Source organism: Salminus brasiliensis, chromosome 3 (genome assembly GCF_030463535.1).
Source record: "Salminus brasiliensis chromosome 3, fSalBra1.hap2, whole genome shotgun sequence".
NCBI classification, from domain to species: domain Eukaryota; kingdom Metazoa; phylum Chordata; class Actinopteri; order Characiformes; family Bryconidae; genus Salminus; species Salminus brasiliensis.
Window position 1 is genome coordinate 33971879 of NC_132880.1, and position 21337 is coordinate 33993215.

Genomic DNA, 21337 nt, shown 5'->3' on the forward strand with positions numbered 1-21337 from the left:
AAAAGTGGGAGGCATTGCAGCCACAACCACTGAGAGGCAAAAAGACTGACTGATTGACAGTGTTAGCTGTGTGAATGCCACGAAAACACAAAATCCTAAAAAAATGGGAAAGAACTGTTTTGAGATTGACAGTACAAACAGATTCAGCAGGACTTCATAGCTATCCTTTTACAGACTGCCAAAAGCTCAAGAAAAAAGAAGCTAATGGATTGCTGCATTCTGCAAAAACAACTGGAATCCAGGCACCGAAACATGTGGGAGCTTACAGATTGGTGAAGTCATGCTTTGAAAATACATGGAGAAAAAACAAGCCCACTATAGTTGCCACGTTCGATTAAAAAAAGCAAGCACACCTGGATAAACAGGTCTATTAAATCCAAATCCAAAACACTCCTAAGGCTATTTGTCTTATGTTTATTATAAAAGAAAAATACCTAGATCCACAGTTAGATATCTACTATTTAAATATACAGCATGTATGCATGAGTTGTTGATATTACAAATAAATTCTGAGACATTAACAATATTCTTTGTTAAGGTGTTCATCATATCGTATCATATATCACCCCTTTCTCTTTCTTTCGTACGTATTTAGCCCCAATGTATGGTGACGCTAGGTTCCTGTCAAAACACAGCCCAATTCAATACATTCACAGCTGAGTGACACATGCAATGTGCATATGTGTCTATATAGGCAACATAGTCCCCAAGTCCCCAGTTATTTTTATGTACGCTTCTTTATCTTTTACAGTATTTTACCATTGTCAGCATTACCTATAACTCAGAGGACGCATGTTCACTGGTGGTTTCGAATAGCAAACAGAATAGCTATGAAGATATTAGAGTCGGTGAGTTTATTTATAATGAATGGTTTCACATTAAACCACTGTCAATGGCTTTAATAGCTTGCCTCATTAGCACACAGAACGTGGTCGATGTGCGCAGTCATATGGGCATATATCAAGATCAATGGCTTCAAATACAGTTCAGACAATCAGCTTTTAGAACCAGTACTATCCATTTTACAAGGATGTACTTGAGGGCACATCACTTGAGTTACAACCTCTCACCTTCAGCGGATGCCAATCGACCCCCATAACCTGACCAGATGGACAGCAGCACAAGGGAGGACAAGATGACCCTCATAGCTCCCCCCTTTCACCTTCTACCTAAGAGAGAAAAGAAAAAAGAGCACAGGTAAATACCACAAAGTGAAGCATGGGGGACAGGAGGCGGCATGAGGAGAGCGAAACCCCCTGAATCAGTCAAAAACCTTAATTGTAGCAGTCAGTCAAGAAATGGAGCATGGTCAAAGCTGATGACATGCTGGGCTACGATGAAATAACCGCCTGCAATCAAGAACATAACCGCTAATGCCATGTGCTTCATGCAGCGGTTCCCACTAAGGGGAAGATCTGAGGGTAAAATAATGATGGTGGGTTTAAGCTGAAATGGGCCTTTAGCAATGTGTAAATTGGCCTAATGGCCCATAGTGTTTCCAATAAAGCTTTGTAACCCATGTGGTTTGACGATCATCATTACAATGTCCATCTGCACCCACCTCTCTGCGCTATCTCAGCTAGGCCTGACACGTGTACACACAGGTTTACACACACACACACACACACACACACACACACCTGGGGAAGGTTTGAATGGAATGGTTATTTAATACACTGTATGACACTTAAGCAACTGATAATAAACAGCCTACGAAAAAAAAGGCACTTTGTCAAGACTCGCACACACATATACACATTTAAAACATCTGCCCCTATACCCACCAGAACATCATTTCAACCTGTTTCTGTAAAACACACACATATGGACACAAAACACATGTCTCACATTAATCAAAAGCTTCACAGGGTTGGACAATTTATCATTTCTTATCGTGATGTTGGCCTTTGCAGTACTGATATCACAGAAGGCTGCAATTTGTACAATTCAGCACAGAAATGTTTGTCTGAACCAATCAGTCAGGTTCGAATGTCAATTCCTAAATAGGCGACAAGCTCAAAATTAAGCTTTTCCCTGCTGTAGCTTTTATACCTACCTGATTTCCTATTTTGCAGTTTTTAATCTGGCGTGCTGAGGTTATATATATATATATATACACTAAAATATACACTAATAACACATCACATATAAACACTAATAACACATCAGGTTTTGTTCATGGGTCACTTTCTGGCAGAATTGAATTGAGTTTGGGTTAGTTTCTGGACTCAATACCTAATGACAGGGTTAGGATTAGGTTTGCTGTGTCCTATGGTAAATTTCATCCATCTTCCTATCCACTTTGTTGTCCTGGACAGGGTGTCGCGGTGGGTCCAGAGCCTACCTGGAATCAGTGGCACAAGGCAGGGTGCCAGTTGATCGCAGGGTACCACATACACACATTGACTCACACCATACTGTGTGTATGTTTGGGAGGTGTGAGGTGAACATCAATTTTCGAAAGTTCAGCAAAATTCAAATGCTTCAAACGTAAAAGGTCATTCAGAGTGATTTGGTGTGAAATGCGATGTTCACGGTGGTGGTGAAGGGAGACGTCTGAGAATCTTAATGTCTCTAAAAGTTTTGATTTACCTCTATTTTTCTGCCATCATATTTATCTGCCACATTACATATAATGGACACAATGGTTCTCTGATGGTTTTGAATGCAAAATATAAGGCCTACATTTGCATTGTAGACACTCAGACCCCGGTTCCTATCATCACCACTGAACCACTTTACTTCAAACCATTCTGAATGACTCTCATCCACTGAATTCTAAAAAAAAATGAAAAAAACATATTGTGGGATTCTCCCTTCAGGCTCAATTAAAGATCTCTTGATTGACTGCCCATCACATTAAAGATTTACCAACACAATTTCAATCTACTGCAAGGTATATTGCAATCGTATCGTACCAGTATCACCACATTAGCACGTCGTAACTGTATCGTGCGGCCCTATCTGACTGGAAAGCTGATTCTCCTCCTAAAGCCTACACGTTTTGCTATTTACATTTTCCAGAGCTTTGGCAGTCAAAGTGACCCCTACTAATGCTCCTGCATGTCTCAACACACACCTGTCAGAATGACGGACTGCCACGAAACCCTGAGGCAGGATAGCTTGAGAGGCTTTATGGCTTTCTTGTATATTTCAGTCGGCCTGGCACGGCTCAGACTGGCTGCGAGGGACACGTAACCTGCATCCCTTTAACTGAAGTCATCAAGCCTGAGGGAGATGGCACACAACCATCTACTTAATGTGATAGCAGCAAATCAGAGCGCTCTGGCCTTTCCAATCCTGACGCGACGTGCTGATTTTAAGTAACGTAGCCTCACTTTGTGACCTGTTGTCAGCTCCCCTGGCTTTTCTAGTCCATATACAGAATGTTGTTCAGATTCAATTATTCATAGGACTGCTCCTCGCGCCTCACCTCTAAGTCAACAGCAGCCCGTACAAACAAGACAGCATCCACTATAGCAGTGAAAGCAGAGCAGCCCCAGCCTATCACCTGCGTTCCGAGCCGCCAAGCCATTTCTTCATTACCTTTCGCTTCCATGAGCTGAAATAAAAGCCCACAGGCACTTTGTTCTCCTTCACTTTGCTCACCATGTTAGAGGCAAAGGAGCACACGGCTGGACCGCACAGATAAAGTGGAGGAGTGTCTCTCACACACAGCTCTGGCTCGCCGCCCGACACGCTGGCGTCTAGTCAGCAGCCGGAATCACGCTCCAAACACAAACTGGCCACAATGCAGGACTGTTCAGAACCAACCCCACAGTTAAAAACGATCACGTCCATGCAGAGACCACTTCAAAAACAATGATTCAGCACCCTCAAAGAGGCCGACCAAAGAACCCAACAATGAGCTCAATCAATAAACGAGCAGTAGAACGTAATGAGCTGCTGTCTGCTGCTTTCTCTTTTTTCGTGCAGGGGTTTTGTTTTCTAGGGAGTTTGCCACCGTACACACCTGCTGCGCGCGTCGCTTGCGTGCTGGAGCTTGAGCATCACTCATTGAGCTTGCATTGACTTGTTGCCAAGTGACAAATGCGAGCAAAAACATAAAAAGGGGACCTCGGTTTTGTTCTAGACGCCAACTGTTTATTCTGAATGGCCTGTAATTTTTAGGGGTTTTGGTATAAAAGAATATGCAGAGCAGAAGCAAATAAACTAGAGAGTAGCCACGGAAAGCGCTGTTTATCCATAGGCATAAGCTTCACTGTTCACACACTAATGTCTTCTGAGTCATTCCTAAAATATCTATCAATCTTAACAAAAAAAAAGGTCTAGTGCTCACGCAGATGTTGTGACATGAACAGAGAGAAAATGGAAAGCGTACTGGGAAGAGATGCATGAACTGACCCAGATAAGGCCCCAGTCAAAAAAAATAAAGGATCTAATCCACATGTGGGTCACTATCAAAACAGATTTAGCGTGCAAGTGAATGCGAAGAGAGAGCAAGCAGCACTTTTTTCATATCCAGGGACACGTCAATTCAGCTCTGTGGCCCTCATAGCCCTTCATTTTGTATAGAGACTACAATATTTCTCCATTTATCTTCAATTCCACATTCATCTGACAGCATCTGGCTGCAGACGTTCCCATATTCCACAATTACATCTATTTTTAGAATCCATATCATCTGCTCATGTGGGCTTCATGTGTTCTTCAAAAATAAATACAGCAGTTTAACTGGGAGTTCACAACACTAAAGAAAGGCTTTTTTTCTTGTTGAGGCTAAAGGCAGTGACGCACTCCACAACAGCCAAAGGGAGCCCCTTTTTGGTTTGCTTCAAAACGCTACGCTTTAAAATGCAGTATTTCGTCTGCCGTAGACACTTTCCACATTTAGAGAGCATGCCTGCCAAACCTGGAGACAGTAAGGACTACAAAAAAGCCCTTAACTGTGGGTGACATGTAAATATAACCCTGCTGAAATAACAGCCTGGACAGCTCAAGATGGTCCACCTGGTTAAGCTGGTAGACGAGCTTAGCTCTTGGCCAAGCTATTTAATCAGTATAACCTGCATGACTAGCCTGGTCCACCATTATGACCAGCTTGACTAAATTAATCAACTGCTCAAAGTACCTCAAACTCAAATGAAAACATACCCTATACTGGTCAAGAGCTAAACTGATTAACCGTCTTGCTTAACTGGCAGGATGACCAGCTCTTCAACCACCTTGTCCATCAAAGACTAGCTCAGACCGTCTGAAACCATCTACCCGCTGCTGGCCTTGAGCTGGATTTTAAGGAGAGACGTCAGGCATCATTAAGCACTTCTTGACAGGATGACAAATGAACAGGGAAAAATATATATATGCCGTTTTCATTAGAGATGAATGCCATGCTAGCACTACTTAAGCACTCGAATACCCCACAGGAAGAAACACACAGGTAGCATCACATCACACAGGCTAGATTTTATACAGGACTGGATCAGATTAATTCATTATATTTTACCAATGATATCACTCATACCCAATAATACTGACATGCCATCTCCACTTTCAAGGAAACACAACTACAGCATATCTCTAGGCCTCTCTGTGGTCCCACACATTGTTTAGAGCCTGTTTCAGTTAGATTACCTGTGCAGTGCATATGACTTTATTTAGAATAGGCTTACGAGATGTCCTGCTGTCTTGGTCAGCATTTTAACAATCCATGACCTGCACCAAAAGCTGGAACTCAGGGCCTTTAATGACACCACCATCCCCCTTTCAGAACCTCGTTTGGGTGACTGCAATGCAAGACTAAAGAAACAATCACTGGACGCCAAATACTGCATCAGTATCAGCAAAAAAAAGCACCAATGCCATTAGGCTTACTGACACCCTACTTTTGTTGCATACTTTGGTATGAAACCAAATGTTTAATCAACTATTAAAGTTATACATAGTTATTACTATTAAACAGACATTTAACGGAACGTTGAGCACTTTTTGTTTCCATGTGTTGTTTTTGGGTCCTAAAACTAAAATTTGACTTTAAGCAGCTTGTTTAAAATCCACACACTTAAGTTTCTTATCTTTTTGCATAATGTCATGAAATTATAGCATTAGCACATTTCTAAACTGGCATTTTTTTTCACTGCACTGAAATATGAATTTTAAACACTGATTAAAAAGCTGTTTGGTCGAGCTTTGCAAGGTTATGCTTCCATACTGGCACATGTTTCTGCATTGTGGCAATTCAATTTTTTTCATAGCTCTGAAACTTTTCAAACTAGTGTGCACTGCTTGGTTAGATAACGTTTTTGGAGAAGTGTAGTGCACTATGAAGGGAGTTAGGGAACCGATTTAGATCCAGCCTTGATAGCAGCAGTCTTTTTTTAATGCTAGTCTTCATGGATCTTTGTGTAGGTGTATAATAGGGTTGCACCAATATATGTATTCTGGGCCAGTGCAAATATTTGATATTTTCACAAATGCACATATCTGTGGATGTCTCCAGTATTTTGACACATTTGTTAAATAAAGACGCTCAGCATCTCCTAAACCCTCGGCTCCTCCAGATGTACAATAAATGTATATGATATGGATTATGTAAACTGGTTTCTTAACTGGAATTTTTTTCACTGCACTAAAATATGAATTTTAAACACTGATTAAAAAGCTGTTTGGTCGAGTTTTGCAAGATTATGCTTCCATACTGGCACATGTTTCTGCACTGTGGCAATTTAATTTTTTTCATAGCTCTGAAATTTGTGCAGTTCTTCAACCAGCAACCTAGTAAAAGTCTAACACTATAAATATAAGGATTTATAGCCATCTATCGAGTATTTAAGTCAGAGTATCGGTACTTGGTATCGGCAGAGTTAAAATCTTGTATTGTATCGGAAAGGAAAAAGTGGTATCGGTGCATCCCGAGTGAATAACTGTGAACAATCCCTTTAAGTCACGTAGGAACTTTTTCTCCCAACCTTTTCTAGTGGGTGGTGGAGTCATTAGGGGGAGTATGTTTCCTCCATTACCTCAGTGACCCCCATACCCCCATAAAGACCTAAGTCAGAAATGAGCCCTTGACCTGTTTTCCATTAAGGCTTTTAGTATGTGCTGAAATACAGCGAGAACAGAGCCCAGGTTGTCTTTTAAAGAACACAGCCAGAGGAAAACAACAACCAAACATATCCAGATTCTTCTTTGTTATTTATATATTTAATTATTCATTTATTTCATTCTTGTGAAATCCACCGGCCTGTCTCAGTGCAGTACCGCACTCCGCCCCTAGAGGGTCTACACAACTGTGAGCAACAAGTCCAGAGTTATCAGCAACCTCAATCAGAGCACAGCGACTGATGGCACGGGACCAATACAGAGAGCCCTAAATACGTGGCCAAGCCGATTTCACTGAGCGAGCGCAGCGCCTGCAGAAGCTCCACCAACGCGCACACTACACTATTATGCTCATATTATGCACTTTTCCACAAATCCACAAGGAAAATGAGGTAAAAACTGACAGAAATTCCTCCCAGAAGCAGACAAAAGACAAATACACCAGTAAAGACTTTTCTGCCCCCCTCACTGAGATAGATGAAAGCGCGCAGTTAAGGAGGACTTCCAGCGGTGCAGTGATGCAAACAGCGCGTCCATACCTACAAACAATCGATAGCTCCACTCAATCACGACCACATGAATCCAGAGCGAAATCCCACCCGTCCAGCACTTGTGTTGAGTTTCTTGTGTAATCCACAATTTGCTCTTCCCAAAACTTTCCCCGACTCGTCTTCAAGGGGGAAGGGGAAAGTTATAGCTCTGCACTTCTCCTACCCAACTTTTCTCTCCCCTCCCCTTACACAGCTGCCCACCCCTCCCTCTCTCTCTCTCCCTACCTCCCTCTTTCCGCCTCTAGTGTGTGCGGTATATCAGGGTTACAAAGGCATGCACTGCACACGTGTAGATATCTAATAATACGTCTTAATCAAGATGCAGAACTGACACGTGCATATATATATATATATACACACACACACACATACACACATGTATATATATATATATATATATATATATATATATATGTGTGTGTGTGTGTGTGTGTGTGTGTGTGTGTGTATTTTAAACAAGATGATTCATTTTTGCATTCTTCTTTTACTGTTTCAAAAAGGGAACTGTTGCAAAAGTTTGGGCACCCTGCATTATCAGTACTTAAATTTTTGTTTGGGGGACTTTCACTCATTCACTCTCGTAAAAGTCTTTTTTTTTTGTGGAGAGGACACAGGAAATGTTTTTCCTTTCTTTGATTCTTCCATCAAGGTCATATTTGTGCAGGTGTGGCTGCACAGTAGAACAGTGCACCACAACGGCAGGATCTGTGAAATTGTTATGGAGGTTTGATTGTTCGAGCGATCCTGTAAGCAGGGCAGTCTGAAAGTTTTGACCTTTACTCTTCCGTTCAGCTACAATTTCTGAATTACATTAGAAACTGATGAAACTGCTACCTGAAAATGCAGTGCTATTCGCCATCTTTGTGGACATTAGTTACATTAGGAGCTAATGAGTGCCAATGGTTTTAGACAAGAGCCCTATGTGCCCTCTTTACTCTATGTATTTGCACATCTAGTGCACTAATTTGTGGTTCTGCCATTTTGTAGTGGTGTTTGAAAACCAGTGAAGAATTTTCAGTCCCACAAAGCAGTTTAGTGTACAGACGATCTATCCTAGCTGACATAAAATACCCATAATTCATCCCCTTGTTTAGTTTGAAGATTCGCACACAGCTTCTCTGAGGATGTTCAGACTGTTTATGTGATGCAATCTGCTGTCGCACAAAAATCACCGCTCACTGTTCCCTATTATAGTGCTCTATATAGTGATCTGTATTTGTGCACATAGGGGATAGGGCACGGTTTCGGACACAGTTAAGGAGTGTGAGTGAGAGTAAAACTTTGAATTCTCATCACCTGCCCCCCTACAGGCCACAGCTCTTTCAACCTAATTAAGGTCTGAAACCTGGGTAAAAGCACATTTGCATGGTGGTCCTTTCCTCTTTTCCCACTCTAATTTGCCGGCAGCTGGTTTTGGATGGTCTAAGCTGGTCTTTGATGCTCAAGATGCAGGTCATCCAGGTCAAAACACACCCTATGCTTGCAAGCGAGCTCTCTAACCAGCTCTTGACCGTGATAGCGTGTGCTGCATTACATTTTGGTCCTGCTTGTCATACTGGTCGACCAGCATGGTCTTGTTGGTCATGCCGGTCGACCAGCTTGGTCATGCTGGTCAGGTTGATTATGCAAGGCCAAAAAGTTTTATTGAAATTCTTATATTTCCCATAAATGAAAGCACTTTACAACATTAAACATTTAAAGAATGTTATTAGCTATGCATTTTTCTTCTCACTATTGCAGTGACTTTGGAACAATCAACATTTCAACACTTTGGTTTGAAACACTACAAAAAGACTGCAAAAATGCAAAAAAATGCAGATTGAAGAACATTGCCAGTGGTGGGAAGGCTCTGGAGGAAGTATTTAGCAGCTGATAAACAAAATGAGCTTCACAGTATATGCAATTAACAGACCTCTTAAACAAATGTGTACTTATGGTTTACACTAAATAAAGAAGGTTTAATATGTATTTAATTGTATTAATGGAACGTGACTCAATGTGGTAACAAGCCAGTGAACCACTGTTTCCTTCAAAGTATCCATTTGAGTTGAATTGAGTTAAATAGGATGAGTTGAATTTATTATTTTTCTGTTTACTTTTTCTGCGATATCCCAAAGCATAACTGTCTACCTGCCAGATCATCAGGAGGTCAGCAAATTTCAGCCCTCCATAGGCAACTGCTGAAAGAAAGAAGCACTCACATCTTAAGCCTGGGGACCTACTTTGGTGGATGAGTCCTAACCTGCAGGTGGGGATTAGCGATTAACAAAATGAGAGGGAGGGCAAAGCTAAATTTAAACTTAGCAACATCCACTGTTTAAAGCAACACTACGGAAAATTGGCTTTTCTTCCTCCTGGGCTCCCCCTTACAGTCGGGAAGTGTCATTTGCCACTAAAGGACACACAATTCTGGACCAGCTGAGAGATACAGAAGAGTCTCTGAAGGTAAAAGAAGTTGTGGACATTACTGTGGTCGGACACAGTTTAGCAATATCACATGATTTACAGAAATATGTTACGCAGCATCACACAGTTCTGGTGAGGATTGCCCTGCCTGCTTCTAACCAAAGTTACACAGTGCAGTTAGCAGCATGGCAGGTGTGGAGTAGGAAAGACAGCAACACTATTCTCCCTATTATAACTTAGTGGAGCATCACAATGATTCTAAGGTAGAAATGCTACACAATGCTGCTCGTAAATAGATTCTGTAAGCTTGAACGTATGTGGATACATTACCATTGTTCCGCTGCAATAGTTCACAACCAGAATTCTTGACAATTATTGCCATTATCTCAATGCTGGCATGGTCCTTTAGCCTACCAATAGCCCGAAGGACAGATTAGAAAGGAAAAAGGATTTTCCCAGTTAAATGGTTCCACAATCATTGATACTCTTCCAGGTTTCTACTGATGAAAGTTTTCCACAATCATTCTGCCAAAGTCCTGGCATCATCTCCAGGCACCAGGCCATTAACAGAAAGCCGGAGCAGGGTAGGCGGGATATGCCATCTTCACAGCGTGGAGGCTTTCCACAGAGATCATCAATAAAGCATACTGAAATGAATTTCAGTGTCCTTCAAAATTACCCGCAAGTCAATAAAACTGCATCCCTAATCGTTTACACTGTCCCCAAGGTTGTTGTGACTCAGAAATTTAATTAGATGGTTAAAAGCTTCAATCATACGAAATATTCCAGGGACTGATTTATGAGTATGCCAATAATCTACATACTTCTAGATGTTGGTTCACAGTTTTGGCAGTGGGGATGTAATTAAATGAGAATGAATAAAATGAAATTAGAGAATAAGAAAAGAGGGGGGAGATGGGAGGACAGCCTGTAAGATCACTATAGGCCAGTTGTCTTAACAATATTTTTTACATCAGGTTCCTCCTTAACCTCATTCTCATATCTTATCATAACTGAGCTCTTCATTAGCTAATATTTTGTTACTTTTATTTAGTAACACATTTATTTAGTATGTTTGTATTAGGCCCCACTCCATTGTAGAAGACGCAAAGGGGAAAATACCTTTTTAGCTTTGCTTCACAATTTTGTCCTCCAAATGATTTTCTAATTGAACAAGCACCTTAACCTTTCCATTGATATTGGCTAATATGAGCCTTTAAGATATAGCTGCATGCTACCTTTCTCAGTTTGGTTAATTTTTTATTGATGTAAGAAAGGCTTTTCATTTCAGTTTGATTTTGAAATAGACCTAGAGTCGGGCAAAGTAACTTTGCACTAAATACATTTCGATTTTACCAATTTTCATATTACAACAATTGTTTTGCACAGTAACCCCCACACGGCACCATAATGGTTGGGACACAGCAATGATTGGTGCATTAAAGAGGCCTAATACTTGAATTGAATATCTCAGAGCAGTAATGGCTGCTGGTGATGCTCTGTCAAGGCTCTAATGTAGCCACCTTAGGCTTGTTTTGGGACCTTGTTCCCTTAAGTTTTCTCTTCAGCTTATAGAACACATGCTCAATCATTATCTTGCTGTAGGATGAAGAGCCACCCGATGAGTTTGGCATTTACTGGGACCTGAGCAGATAAAATGTGCCTTCAGCAGTTACATGAGCAATGACGATATGTGCAGCCATACATGCCCAAACCACCCCAATTTGCATCTTGCAGTGTAGCTTTTGTATTTATATTCATAAAATCTTCTGCGGATAGTAGTCTATGACAAATACACGCCCGTCTCCTGAAGGCTATTTCTGATCTGATCTGGAATTTCGGAAGATTAGCGAGGATTTCTTCTGCCATCAGCAGTGAATGTCTAATGGCTCTATTCTTGTTTTTCAGTCTCATAATACTGTAGCTTTTTTTGACTTTCATTGGCACTGTCCTCATGTTGAACAATGGCAACTACAGACTTTAAAGGTGTTTGAAAGCTTAGAAGCCAGGCTGGATATCTTATGCTTGCACTAATTAGCCCCTTAATGCAGAAAGGCTTATTACACACAGGCATATTATGGCATATTATTCATGAACTACAGGGACTTCTGTATAAACTGGTGGGGCTATTCTTTGGTAATAGAAGTTTGTATGAACACTTTTGGCCCAGGGGTTAAGCAATGGAACACACACTTGTAATCACAAACACTTGAAAAGACAAATATCCCAAACATTATTGTGCCTTGAAATGAGGGGAGCTGCGTGGCCACTATTAACCTTATGATGAATAGCAGGTCTTATTATTATTATTATTATTATTATTATTATTATTATATTTTTTTGACAAGTATACATGTTTAATGATGTAGACTAGAGGGAAGTCCAGCACGTTACTCAAGCATGTTACTCTAATATTGCCAGTGTTTCCAGATGTGATGTTCATTGCATGAAGTTAGTTGTGCTGAGGTTGTCTTCCTTCTTCATTACTTCATCCACTTGTACACTTTGTGCAATGTGGCAGCTTCACCGGCATCAAAACAGCCCCAGGGCATGATGTGTTGGGTGAAATGCATCCTTTACTATTGTAGAACATACCTCTTGTGGCCAAATAACTCAGTTCCTTTCTCTTCTGACCATAAAACCTTCCTTCAGAAGGCTTTTTCTTTGTCCATGTGGTCAGCTGCAAAAAACAGTGACACTGGTGTTCCAGCAGCTACAATTTAGTTCTGTGCAGTCCTGTGCTTTGATTCTTGGGTTGTCCTTGACCATCTGAACCATTTTTGGCTCCCACTGTAGTCAATCATGATCACTGACTAGAGGTTAAAAGGCCTTGGAAAGTTAAAAGACCAGTGTTTGTATCAACAGCCCATGGCCCACCATTCAGCCAAACGTATTATTACAAACTTCTATTACCAAAGCATAGCCCCAACGGTTTGAATAGAAGTCCCTGCACTTACTGAATTATACACCTTAGTGTGTAATAAGCCTTTCTGCAATAAGGGGTTAATATTAGTACCAATATTAGACACATTTTATGGAATTCAACCTCCACATTTAACCTGACTGTGAATGAGAATACACACACTTGTTTTAGTGAATAGAGGCAGTGAGCACACACGCCCAGAGCAGTGGACAGCCACCTCGGCACCCAAGCAGCAATTGGAGGTTAAGCGTCATGCTCAAGGGCACACGAGTCATGAATTTTGAGGGATTGAGAAAGTAGTGTTTCTTCACCCTCCTACCCCCCCACCCCTCAAACCAGTCCAAGGGAAGCTTAACAGTGACTGTCCAGGCCCACAGCTGCCCCACAAGGAAGAACGTACTGTCATGACATCCATGTCCATGATGAGTGTATGTAAACTTGTGACCTCCTGTACCTTTTAGAGGCATTCACCTCTTCAGACATCTTGTTTATATCATATATAAACAGCACTCCCTCATCATATACTGTAACAATGCCGGAAATAAAAAAAATAAGGAATTACCTTGTTTGTTTGGTCTTTTGACCAAATTCTATATGAAGGCAGTCTTCAGCAAGAATACAAAGCGAGCACCCTGTATTATATCATCTCTTTCTCCCTTGTCTTATTTCCAGTTGAGAGAATAGAGCCTGACAGTCTCTTTATTGGCCCTTTATTTTCATTCCATAGAGTTTTAGACTCTTAAGAGGATGAGGGATGGGGTACATGAGGATGACTGAGGGCATTAGTAGATGGAAAAAGCCAGAGGGGGTGGAGAGTGTTCTTTAGAGAGTCTCTGCAGGATTTCAAAATAGGATTGGCATAGCAGTCAAAGATCATAGAACTAAGCAACCCGTGCAGGTGCTCGATCGGATTTCATTTCGAGAGTGAGCATACGGCATGAGATATGAATTGTACGATCAATACACATGGACACAGACACGAGTGCGCAAGAGTGTCACAAAGAAAGAGAAGCAAACGAAGAGAAGGTGTGCGATACAAATGGAGAAAGTGCATGAGGCTTGCTGTATAAACCCTGGGATCAATATTGCGGCCATGGCTCGGTGAGTTTGTGTAACTAAAACAGGCCAGTTGCCGGTAAAGGAGAAGAGATCATGCTGCAGCTCAGTGGACTGAGTTATTGTACCAACAGACAGCGCGGTTAACACGGTGGCTCCCCGCCAAAGCACAAAATCAGCAGCACCAAAGCGTCACTGAGCCAGCAGCCTCAGATCCAGCTCATAAGATGCAGTGTGGTCCCTGCCGCATTAAGTAAATGAGGGGAAAAAGGCAGGGGGTGGTGCGAAAGATAGAGAGGGGGAGAGAAACAGATCAAGCATGGAGATGAAAGAAAGTGGGAGCAAGAGAAAAAAGAGAGAGAAAGGGGATAAGATACAGAAAGAAAGAGACCAAGAAGAGAGAGAGAGAGAACAAAAGATAGAAAGCAAAGGGAAGTGAGAGCACAAGTGGGAGAGAGGAGAGAGGAGAGAGGGAGAACGAGAGAGAAAGAGAGGAAGGGAGAGAAGAAAAGAGAATGAACGAGAGAGAGAATGAGGAGCTTGAGTGCAAGTGAGAGAGATAGACAAGGAAAGAGGGAAAGAGAGGTAGAGAGAGAGCTCAGGCCATAGATAGAAAAAGGGAAAGAGACAAAGGGGAGTGAGAGAGCACAAGGAGGAGAGACACAAAGAAAGAGAGAGAGAGAGAGAGTGGAATTGGGGAGTGAGAGACACCACAAGAAAAACTAAAGAAAGCAAGGAGACAGAGCAGAGGGGGAGAGAGAGAGAGAGAGAGAGAGAGAGTGAGAGAGAGAGAGAGAGAGAGAGAGAGAGAGAGAGAGAAAGAAAGAAAGAGAAAAGGGAATGGGAGTGGGAATGAGATTCTCCTTCAAAGCTGCATGATCCACATCCAGAGCAGAAGAACTTGAGACTCTGGTGGCAAGCTGACAACCATTAGAGCAGCTTTTTTTTTTCTCTCCCTCTCTCTCTCTCTCTCTCTCTCTCCCTCTCTCTTTTCCACCCATCCATCCAAGAAGAGAAAGAGTAGAAAGAGAGGGCTGTGGAATATGCTGAGTTAGGAGGAAAGCAGAACTGGATGTACAGTAGGAGCCAGCAGTAAAGTGTGCTAGAGTTGCGTCAGTTACAGGACCACTGTGTTACAAGGCCAGTGACTCAACCATAGTTATACAACAGTTCATTCAGTCCAGCTACATTTATAGAATTTGGCTGACGCTCTTAATCAGAGTGGCTTGGACTGATCATGTCACAGAAGTAGAAGATGGGAGTGTTAGGAGACTTGCCCAAGGACTCTTATTGGTATAGTGAGGTGTAATTGCTTGCACTGACTCGATCTGACTGGTTCAAAAGTATTTTGCACTTCTATAAATAAAGCTACTTCAAATAGTCATTAGAGTGATGTCAGAGAAGAACCACTTTTGGTTCCACAAATATCCAGGTTTTTAACTCTTTAAACCCTGGACATTCGGCAATACTCTCATAATTAACATTAGTTTCATAGACCCTAAAATAGAACCCTATGGGACTCCTGAATAAATGCCAAATAGTTATATAATAAATTGTAGTTTTTGCATTATGATTAATACGAGAATAATAAATCTAGGGCATAAAAGATTAAAGGCCACTTGATGTAAAGATCGTTTACCAACTCAAAGACTCTCTGGTCACATAATCATGGTTCTTCATGGAAACAAAAGTGGTTCTACTATGGTATTGCTGAAAGAACCCTTTGAAGAACCTTTAGTTTAAGAGTGTACCTGCATTGGTATAGGTGATAATTTTTAGGCTGTTTCTACTTCCGGCTACTGGTTGCTAAGCTACAATAATATTCACTTGCTTACTGTTTAGCCTGGAACTACTTTTTTTGGTGGACGGAATTGCATATATTAAAAAATAGATCGTAATACATTTTAAAAAGGGTTCTTTCCTTTATTCCTTTCTTTACTTTTCCAAACTGTAACAAGAAACAGCAGTTTCTTTCCACAACAATTTCGTTCCACCCCATGTACCACATGTGATGCGAATGACAATAAAGTCTCCTTGAATCCTTGAATCCTTGAATCCAGTTTGTGTGCTACTGCGAGTGACGCCACCCCTATGATGACGTGACCTATGCTGCCGCAGCACAACCTCGAGTACTCTGTTGTTTAACTACAACTGAGGCATTCCCTGATTACAGATTACTCGTCATGCGATATGCCTGGAACTTCTAGTGGTTTTACACAGACGAGAGATTGATGAGATTGCTGACAGTCCATAAACTTAGCAGTGCATGAGGCATTCTGCTTAAAAAAATCAGTGTGGGTGAGAAAATATCGAACGTCAGTATATATACTGTATATGAATGTTGTGCTGGGTCTGGTTGTGCATATAAAAGTGATTGTTTTAGTCCATGCAATATGTGTCACATGTGTGTGTTGCTAGGCGCCAGAGAAGTTGGAGGGTCTGGGGGGAGGGGGATGTAGCGTTTAGTCTGGAGGAAATAAATCACATGACTGCCAGACATCCCCTCACAGCCACTCTGGGAATTGGTTACTCACTCACAGTTTCTCCACTTTCCACAGTGCTCTCCAAACATGCACCGCAAAGCCGAGCTCAACATGAAGCCCCGCTCCTCCACACTCAATGCTTTTTCCAGACAACATGTAGAACAGGCCGCATTCCTTACAAGTTCTCTCGCTCCCTGTCTTATCTAACACATACTCCACTGCCATGCAAAATCCTTGTATCTCCACATTGGCAACTGTACAGGACAAGGGAAAAAAACCTTACTAACTAATGGAAGTCAGTGTAAAAAGATTTCATTCTTGGAGCATTTCTATTGGCCCATTCATCATGACATTTTGGCACAATGTAAACGGACAGACACCATACACTGTGTATTTACACGGGTGAGCCAAAACATTATGACCACTCACAAATAAAGTGAATAATCTTGATTATCCTGTAACAATGGCGCAAGTCAAGGTCTAAGACATTAAACAGTGACTAAACAGCTGGTTCTTGTAGTTGACAAGTTGGATCTGGGAAAATTGTCAGGCGCGAAGACCTGAGCAACTTTGACAAGGTCCAGATAGCTATGGCCAGTCGACTGGGTCAGAGCAATTCTGAAACTGCACAGCTTGTAGGGAGCTCTTGATCAGCAGTGGTGAGTATACCTATCGATAGCGGTTTGAGGAGAGACAAACGACCAACCGGTGACAGTGGTGGAGTGTTGGACACCCAAGGCTTGTCCCTGCATGAAGGTAATGAAGGCTCTTATCTCATCTCATCTCGTCAAAACAAAGAGCTATTGTGGCCAAATGACTTCCAATACACATTGCATTGTTTCCTGCTGTGTATGGGGCTCCAGATGGACTGTGTAGCCACAGACAGGTCAGAGTGTCCATGCTGACCCCGCCCTCTACTAAAAAGCAACTACAATGAGCACATGGATAAATGGCTGGTTACAAGAATGGCTACAGATGCATATTAATAGCAATAGTATTCTGCAGTTAAAAGAATCCAATTCCTTCAAACAGCTTTGATGTCCTTCCATTACTTATATCCATTACTTTTTCCACCTGTATCTGTATGGGTTTCCTCTGGGTGCTCCGGTTTCCTCCCAAAAACACACATGGTGGGTGAATTGGTCCCTAGTTGTGAGTGTATGTGGTACCCTGCGATACTCTGGTATTCCTGCCTTGTACCCAATGATTCTAAGGCCCCACCCACACATATCTGAATATTTAAAAAAAAAAATACCTCCCTCCTTTTGTTTTTAAAAATATTTCTGTCCACACAGACATGAAAACTCTTGAGCGAGCATGCTAACCTTGTATGTGGTGACAGCACCTCATTAAGAGAGACACCAAAACGCCACATAGAAGGAAGAAAACAGAGGTTTAATCCCAAATTACACACCTATTCTCCCCATGTAGTGTACTATGCAAGTCTTGAAATTTCAGATTTTAAGTCAAGTCAAGTCAAGTCAAGTGGGTTTTATTGTCATTTCAACTACATACAGAGTACACAGTGAAACGAAACAATGTTCCTCCAGGACCATGGTGCAACATAGACAGTGCATACAAGACACATGTGCAACACAAACAAACAAGTGCGGACAGACAACACAACACAGTACAGACCAGAGAATAATAAATAATTGCCGGTAGTGTGCAAATTGTGCAATAATTGTGTAATAAATAGAGTCCAGTGAGGTAGTAAAGTAAAGTTATTAGTGCAATGCTTTGTGCAAAAATGCTTCCCCTTTTTCCCTGGGGTAAATGGTTGGAGAGAGAGAGAGAGAGAGAGAGAGAGAGAGAGGGAGGGAGAGTGTACATGTACCAGAAAGATATCAGTTCAGAAGTTGAGTTGTGTTGAGGAGTCTGATGGCTTGGGGGAAGAAGCTGTTGCAGAGTCTGGTCGTGTTGGACCGGATGCTGCGGTACCTTCTTCCTGATGGCAGGAGGGAGAACAGTCTGTGTGAAGGGTGGGTGGAGTCATCCACAATGCTGGTTGCTTTGCGGATGCAGCGGGTGGTGTAAATGTCCATGACGGAGGGGAGAGAGACTCCGATGATCCTCTCAGCTGTCCTAACTATGCGTTGGAGGGACTTGCGGTCAGAGGCTGTGCAGGTCCCAAACCAGGCAGTGATGCAGCTGCTTAGGATGCTCTCTATGGTTCCCCTATAGAAGAGGGTGAGGATGGGTGGAGGGAGACGGGCCTTTCTCAGCTTCCGGAGGAAGTAGAGATGCTAGAAATGTTAATAGAGCATTATAGATTTGTAATAGAACAGTATTTACATTTATTCATTCAACAAAATCTGAAGTTTAGTGTAAATCTGCATGTAGACTGTAGGTTGTAGTTGATTTGCGTAGTTCAATATGTAGGGAGTAAGGAGGAATGCGAGATTTAACCAGAAACATACATGAGTTCTGACATTAGCATTTTCTTAAAGCTCAGTTTTCTTCATCCAGGCAACAACACTGGAAACATAGCTTTCAAAAATCTACACCTTGGAGAGAGTTTTCAAAGAGCTTAGTTTTCATCGACCAAGAACTGCATTTTCGTGTGGACAGGAGGCAAAAACACAGACAAAAAAAACTCAGCTTTGCCATCAGTGGCCAGAGTCTAAGAGAGCACAATTGGCCGTGTTCTCTCCAGGTGGGTAGATTTCTCTTTTTCCCCTCATCCCTCTATTGTGTAACCCTCCTAGTGTTGGTAGCATTGCTAGTTATAGGGCGATCTACAAATGGATGGGTTACTTGGCAGTACCAAATTGGAAGAAAAAAGGAGAAAAAAAACGTAGTTTAAAAAAAGCTTAGTTGTTAAAAATATCCAGATACATTTAAATGAGGCCCATGTAGGCTCCGGACCCACCGCTAACTTTACAAGGAGGAAGCGCTTAAGAATATGTATGAATAAACGAACAGTATTGTTTATGCATTTGAGTCCGTATAGAAGTGTAGCAGCTCAGAACTCAGCTATCCATGCTCCGCCTTCTAATACATTTTTTTCGCAGCAACAGTTGCTAGACTAGACAAATCTTAGAGAACACTGGCAAGCAAAAAAATCCCATTCAAAGAGAGTCTGTTGAGGACCTGGACTACATAGCTAATTGAAACGAGGCAAGTTATAATAACCACTGTGAATTTGCCACCATGCTAACGCTGGCTCAGCTTAATTATAGAGCAGAAACAACTGTATCCGATCCATGCTGCCGGTGTGAACTTCCACACACATAAAGAATATGTTTCATTTGAAAAGATCAACACACTCTGAACGCACACTCCTAATGCACTACAATTTCTTTCCGTTCCATTGAATAGATGTTTCTTGCTTGCATTCTGTGAAGTCTTTCCAACCTAGCAACAGTTGCCATGTAGAAATGGATTTATGGGTAAAGCACGGAGGTCAATAGTACTGTAGTGCCACCACCCCACAAATCCTCATAACATGCTGCAGGTAGCAATGATGTCGAGAGGATGTTGGCCCACTTCCATTTTACCTTACTGGGCCTCAGTTCAAACAGAGAGAGATCAGCCCATGCCAACACCTGTTCTCTCATCCACTCATTGGAGAGAGAGAGAGAGAGAGAGAGAGAGAGAGAAAGAGAGTGAGCTTGTAAAAGAAAATATCTATAGAGAAGGGACAGAGAGCAGAAGCTCATATCTGCTGCTGGCAGATATTTTGTTTTTGCCCTATATTGGTAGATTATAAATTGTCTGCTTTCCTCGCTGCCCCTCTACAATATAAAAACATGCCTTAAAGGTCCAAAAAAGTGTCTTAGTGCACATATTCATCACAACAAAATACCAAACCAGTTTTGACTCGCCAAATAAACTTTTGCAGCCCTGTGAAACGACCTGTTTAAGCTTCTCTTATTCACATTCATTTTATATACCAGATAAAAGTGTGCGCCTTTACAAAAATAAAAACAGAAGAAAACAAATCTCAGCAAAGCCATTCAAGTTTGGCAAAGCAAAGTACACAGGTGGGCACATGACAGATTCTGGCTTATGGCAGGGTTAGCCAGGTTATCTCTTCACTGTATGTAGAACTTTCCCAGCCTGAGTGGGTTTGTACATGCTTAATTACTAGGATCCGGTCGGACGTCCCAAGTTGGCCCTATTGTTACAACACACCTTAATCTCACATGGGTGTAGAACCCACATGGGACCCATATCTAACCCCTTCTGGTCCCATCACTGAGTTTGGTGGACATTCATATGTGGGGACCAAGGACAAAGCTTTCTGGCTCCCAGTTGGGCTAACCATACATGCCCCATATGGACATGTTAGCTGGGTTAATGGATGTTATGCTGCATTCCATTTACCTTGGATGTCAAAGCTGTCAGAGATGTCAGAGAAAGGTTTGTCCATGGGTTTCATATTGGCCCCACATATGGGCCCCATCTGGGTTTTACACTGCACATGGGGCCTAGATGGGAAGCCCAACTGGGTCCCAGTAACAACATGTACAAACCAACTCAGAGCCCATGCCTAATTGGAACCCACCTAACCCACGTTCTGCCCATGTGTGCCCTGCATAAGCATGCTGGCTGGGATGTCAGTATGAAAGCACTGCCAATAGAATGGGATGCTCTGGAGGACCTATACACGTCTGGAGTGATGGGGCTCCTTCCAATACCAATAACCATCCAATACATTTACATTTACATTTACAGCATTTAGGGATGGCGGGTCGGGTCGAGCCGTACTTGAAGCGCGAAGGGCTCTTGGTGCGGATCGGCTTTTGACCATTGCCATCAAGTATGGAGGGGCTGGTCCGTTCTTGGCTTTGTAGGCCAGCGTCAGGGTTTTGAATCTGATGCAGGAAGCAGCTACAGGAAGCCAGTGAAGA

The 21337-nt window shown here is 42.1% G+C and overlaps 1 protein-coding gene across 4 annotated transcripts in view; it reads right to left on the reverse strand.

Annotated features, from left to right (window-relative positions):
- Window positions 1–7747, reverse strand: part of col16a1 (collagen, type XVI, alpha 1) — a 111071-nt gene extending 103324 nt beyond the window's left edge. For 3 of the 4 annotated variants that reach the window (XM_072675941.1, XM_072675942.1, XM_072675939.1), the window contains exons 1-2: window positions 7602–7747; window positions 1071–1169 (exon numbers count right to left, since the gene is read on the reverse strand). In XM_072675941.1, coding sequence (XP_072532042.1) covers window positions 1071–1146 — 76 coding nt within the window. In that variant the 5' untranslated portion in view covers window positions 1147–1169; window positions 7602–7747. The remainder of the gene's footprint in view (window positions 1–1070; window positions 1170–7601) is intronic. The other variant, XM_072675940.1, reaches the window with a different exon arrangement.
- Window positions 7748–21337: the final 13590 nt, after the last annotated feature.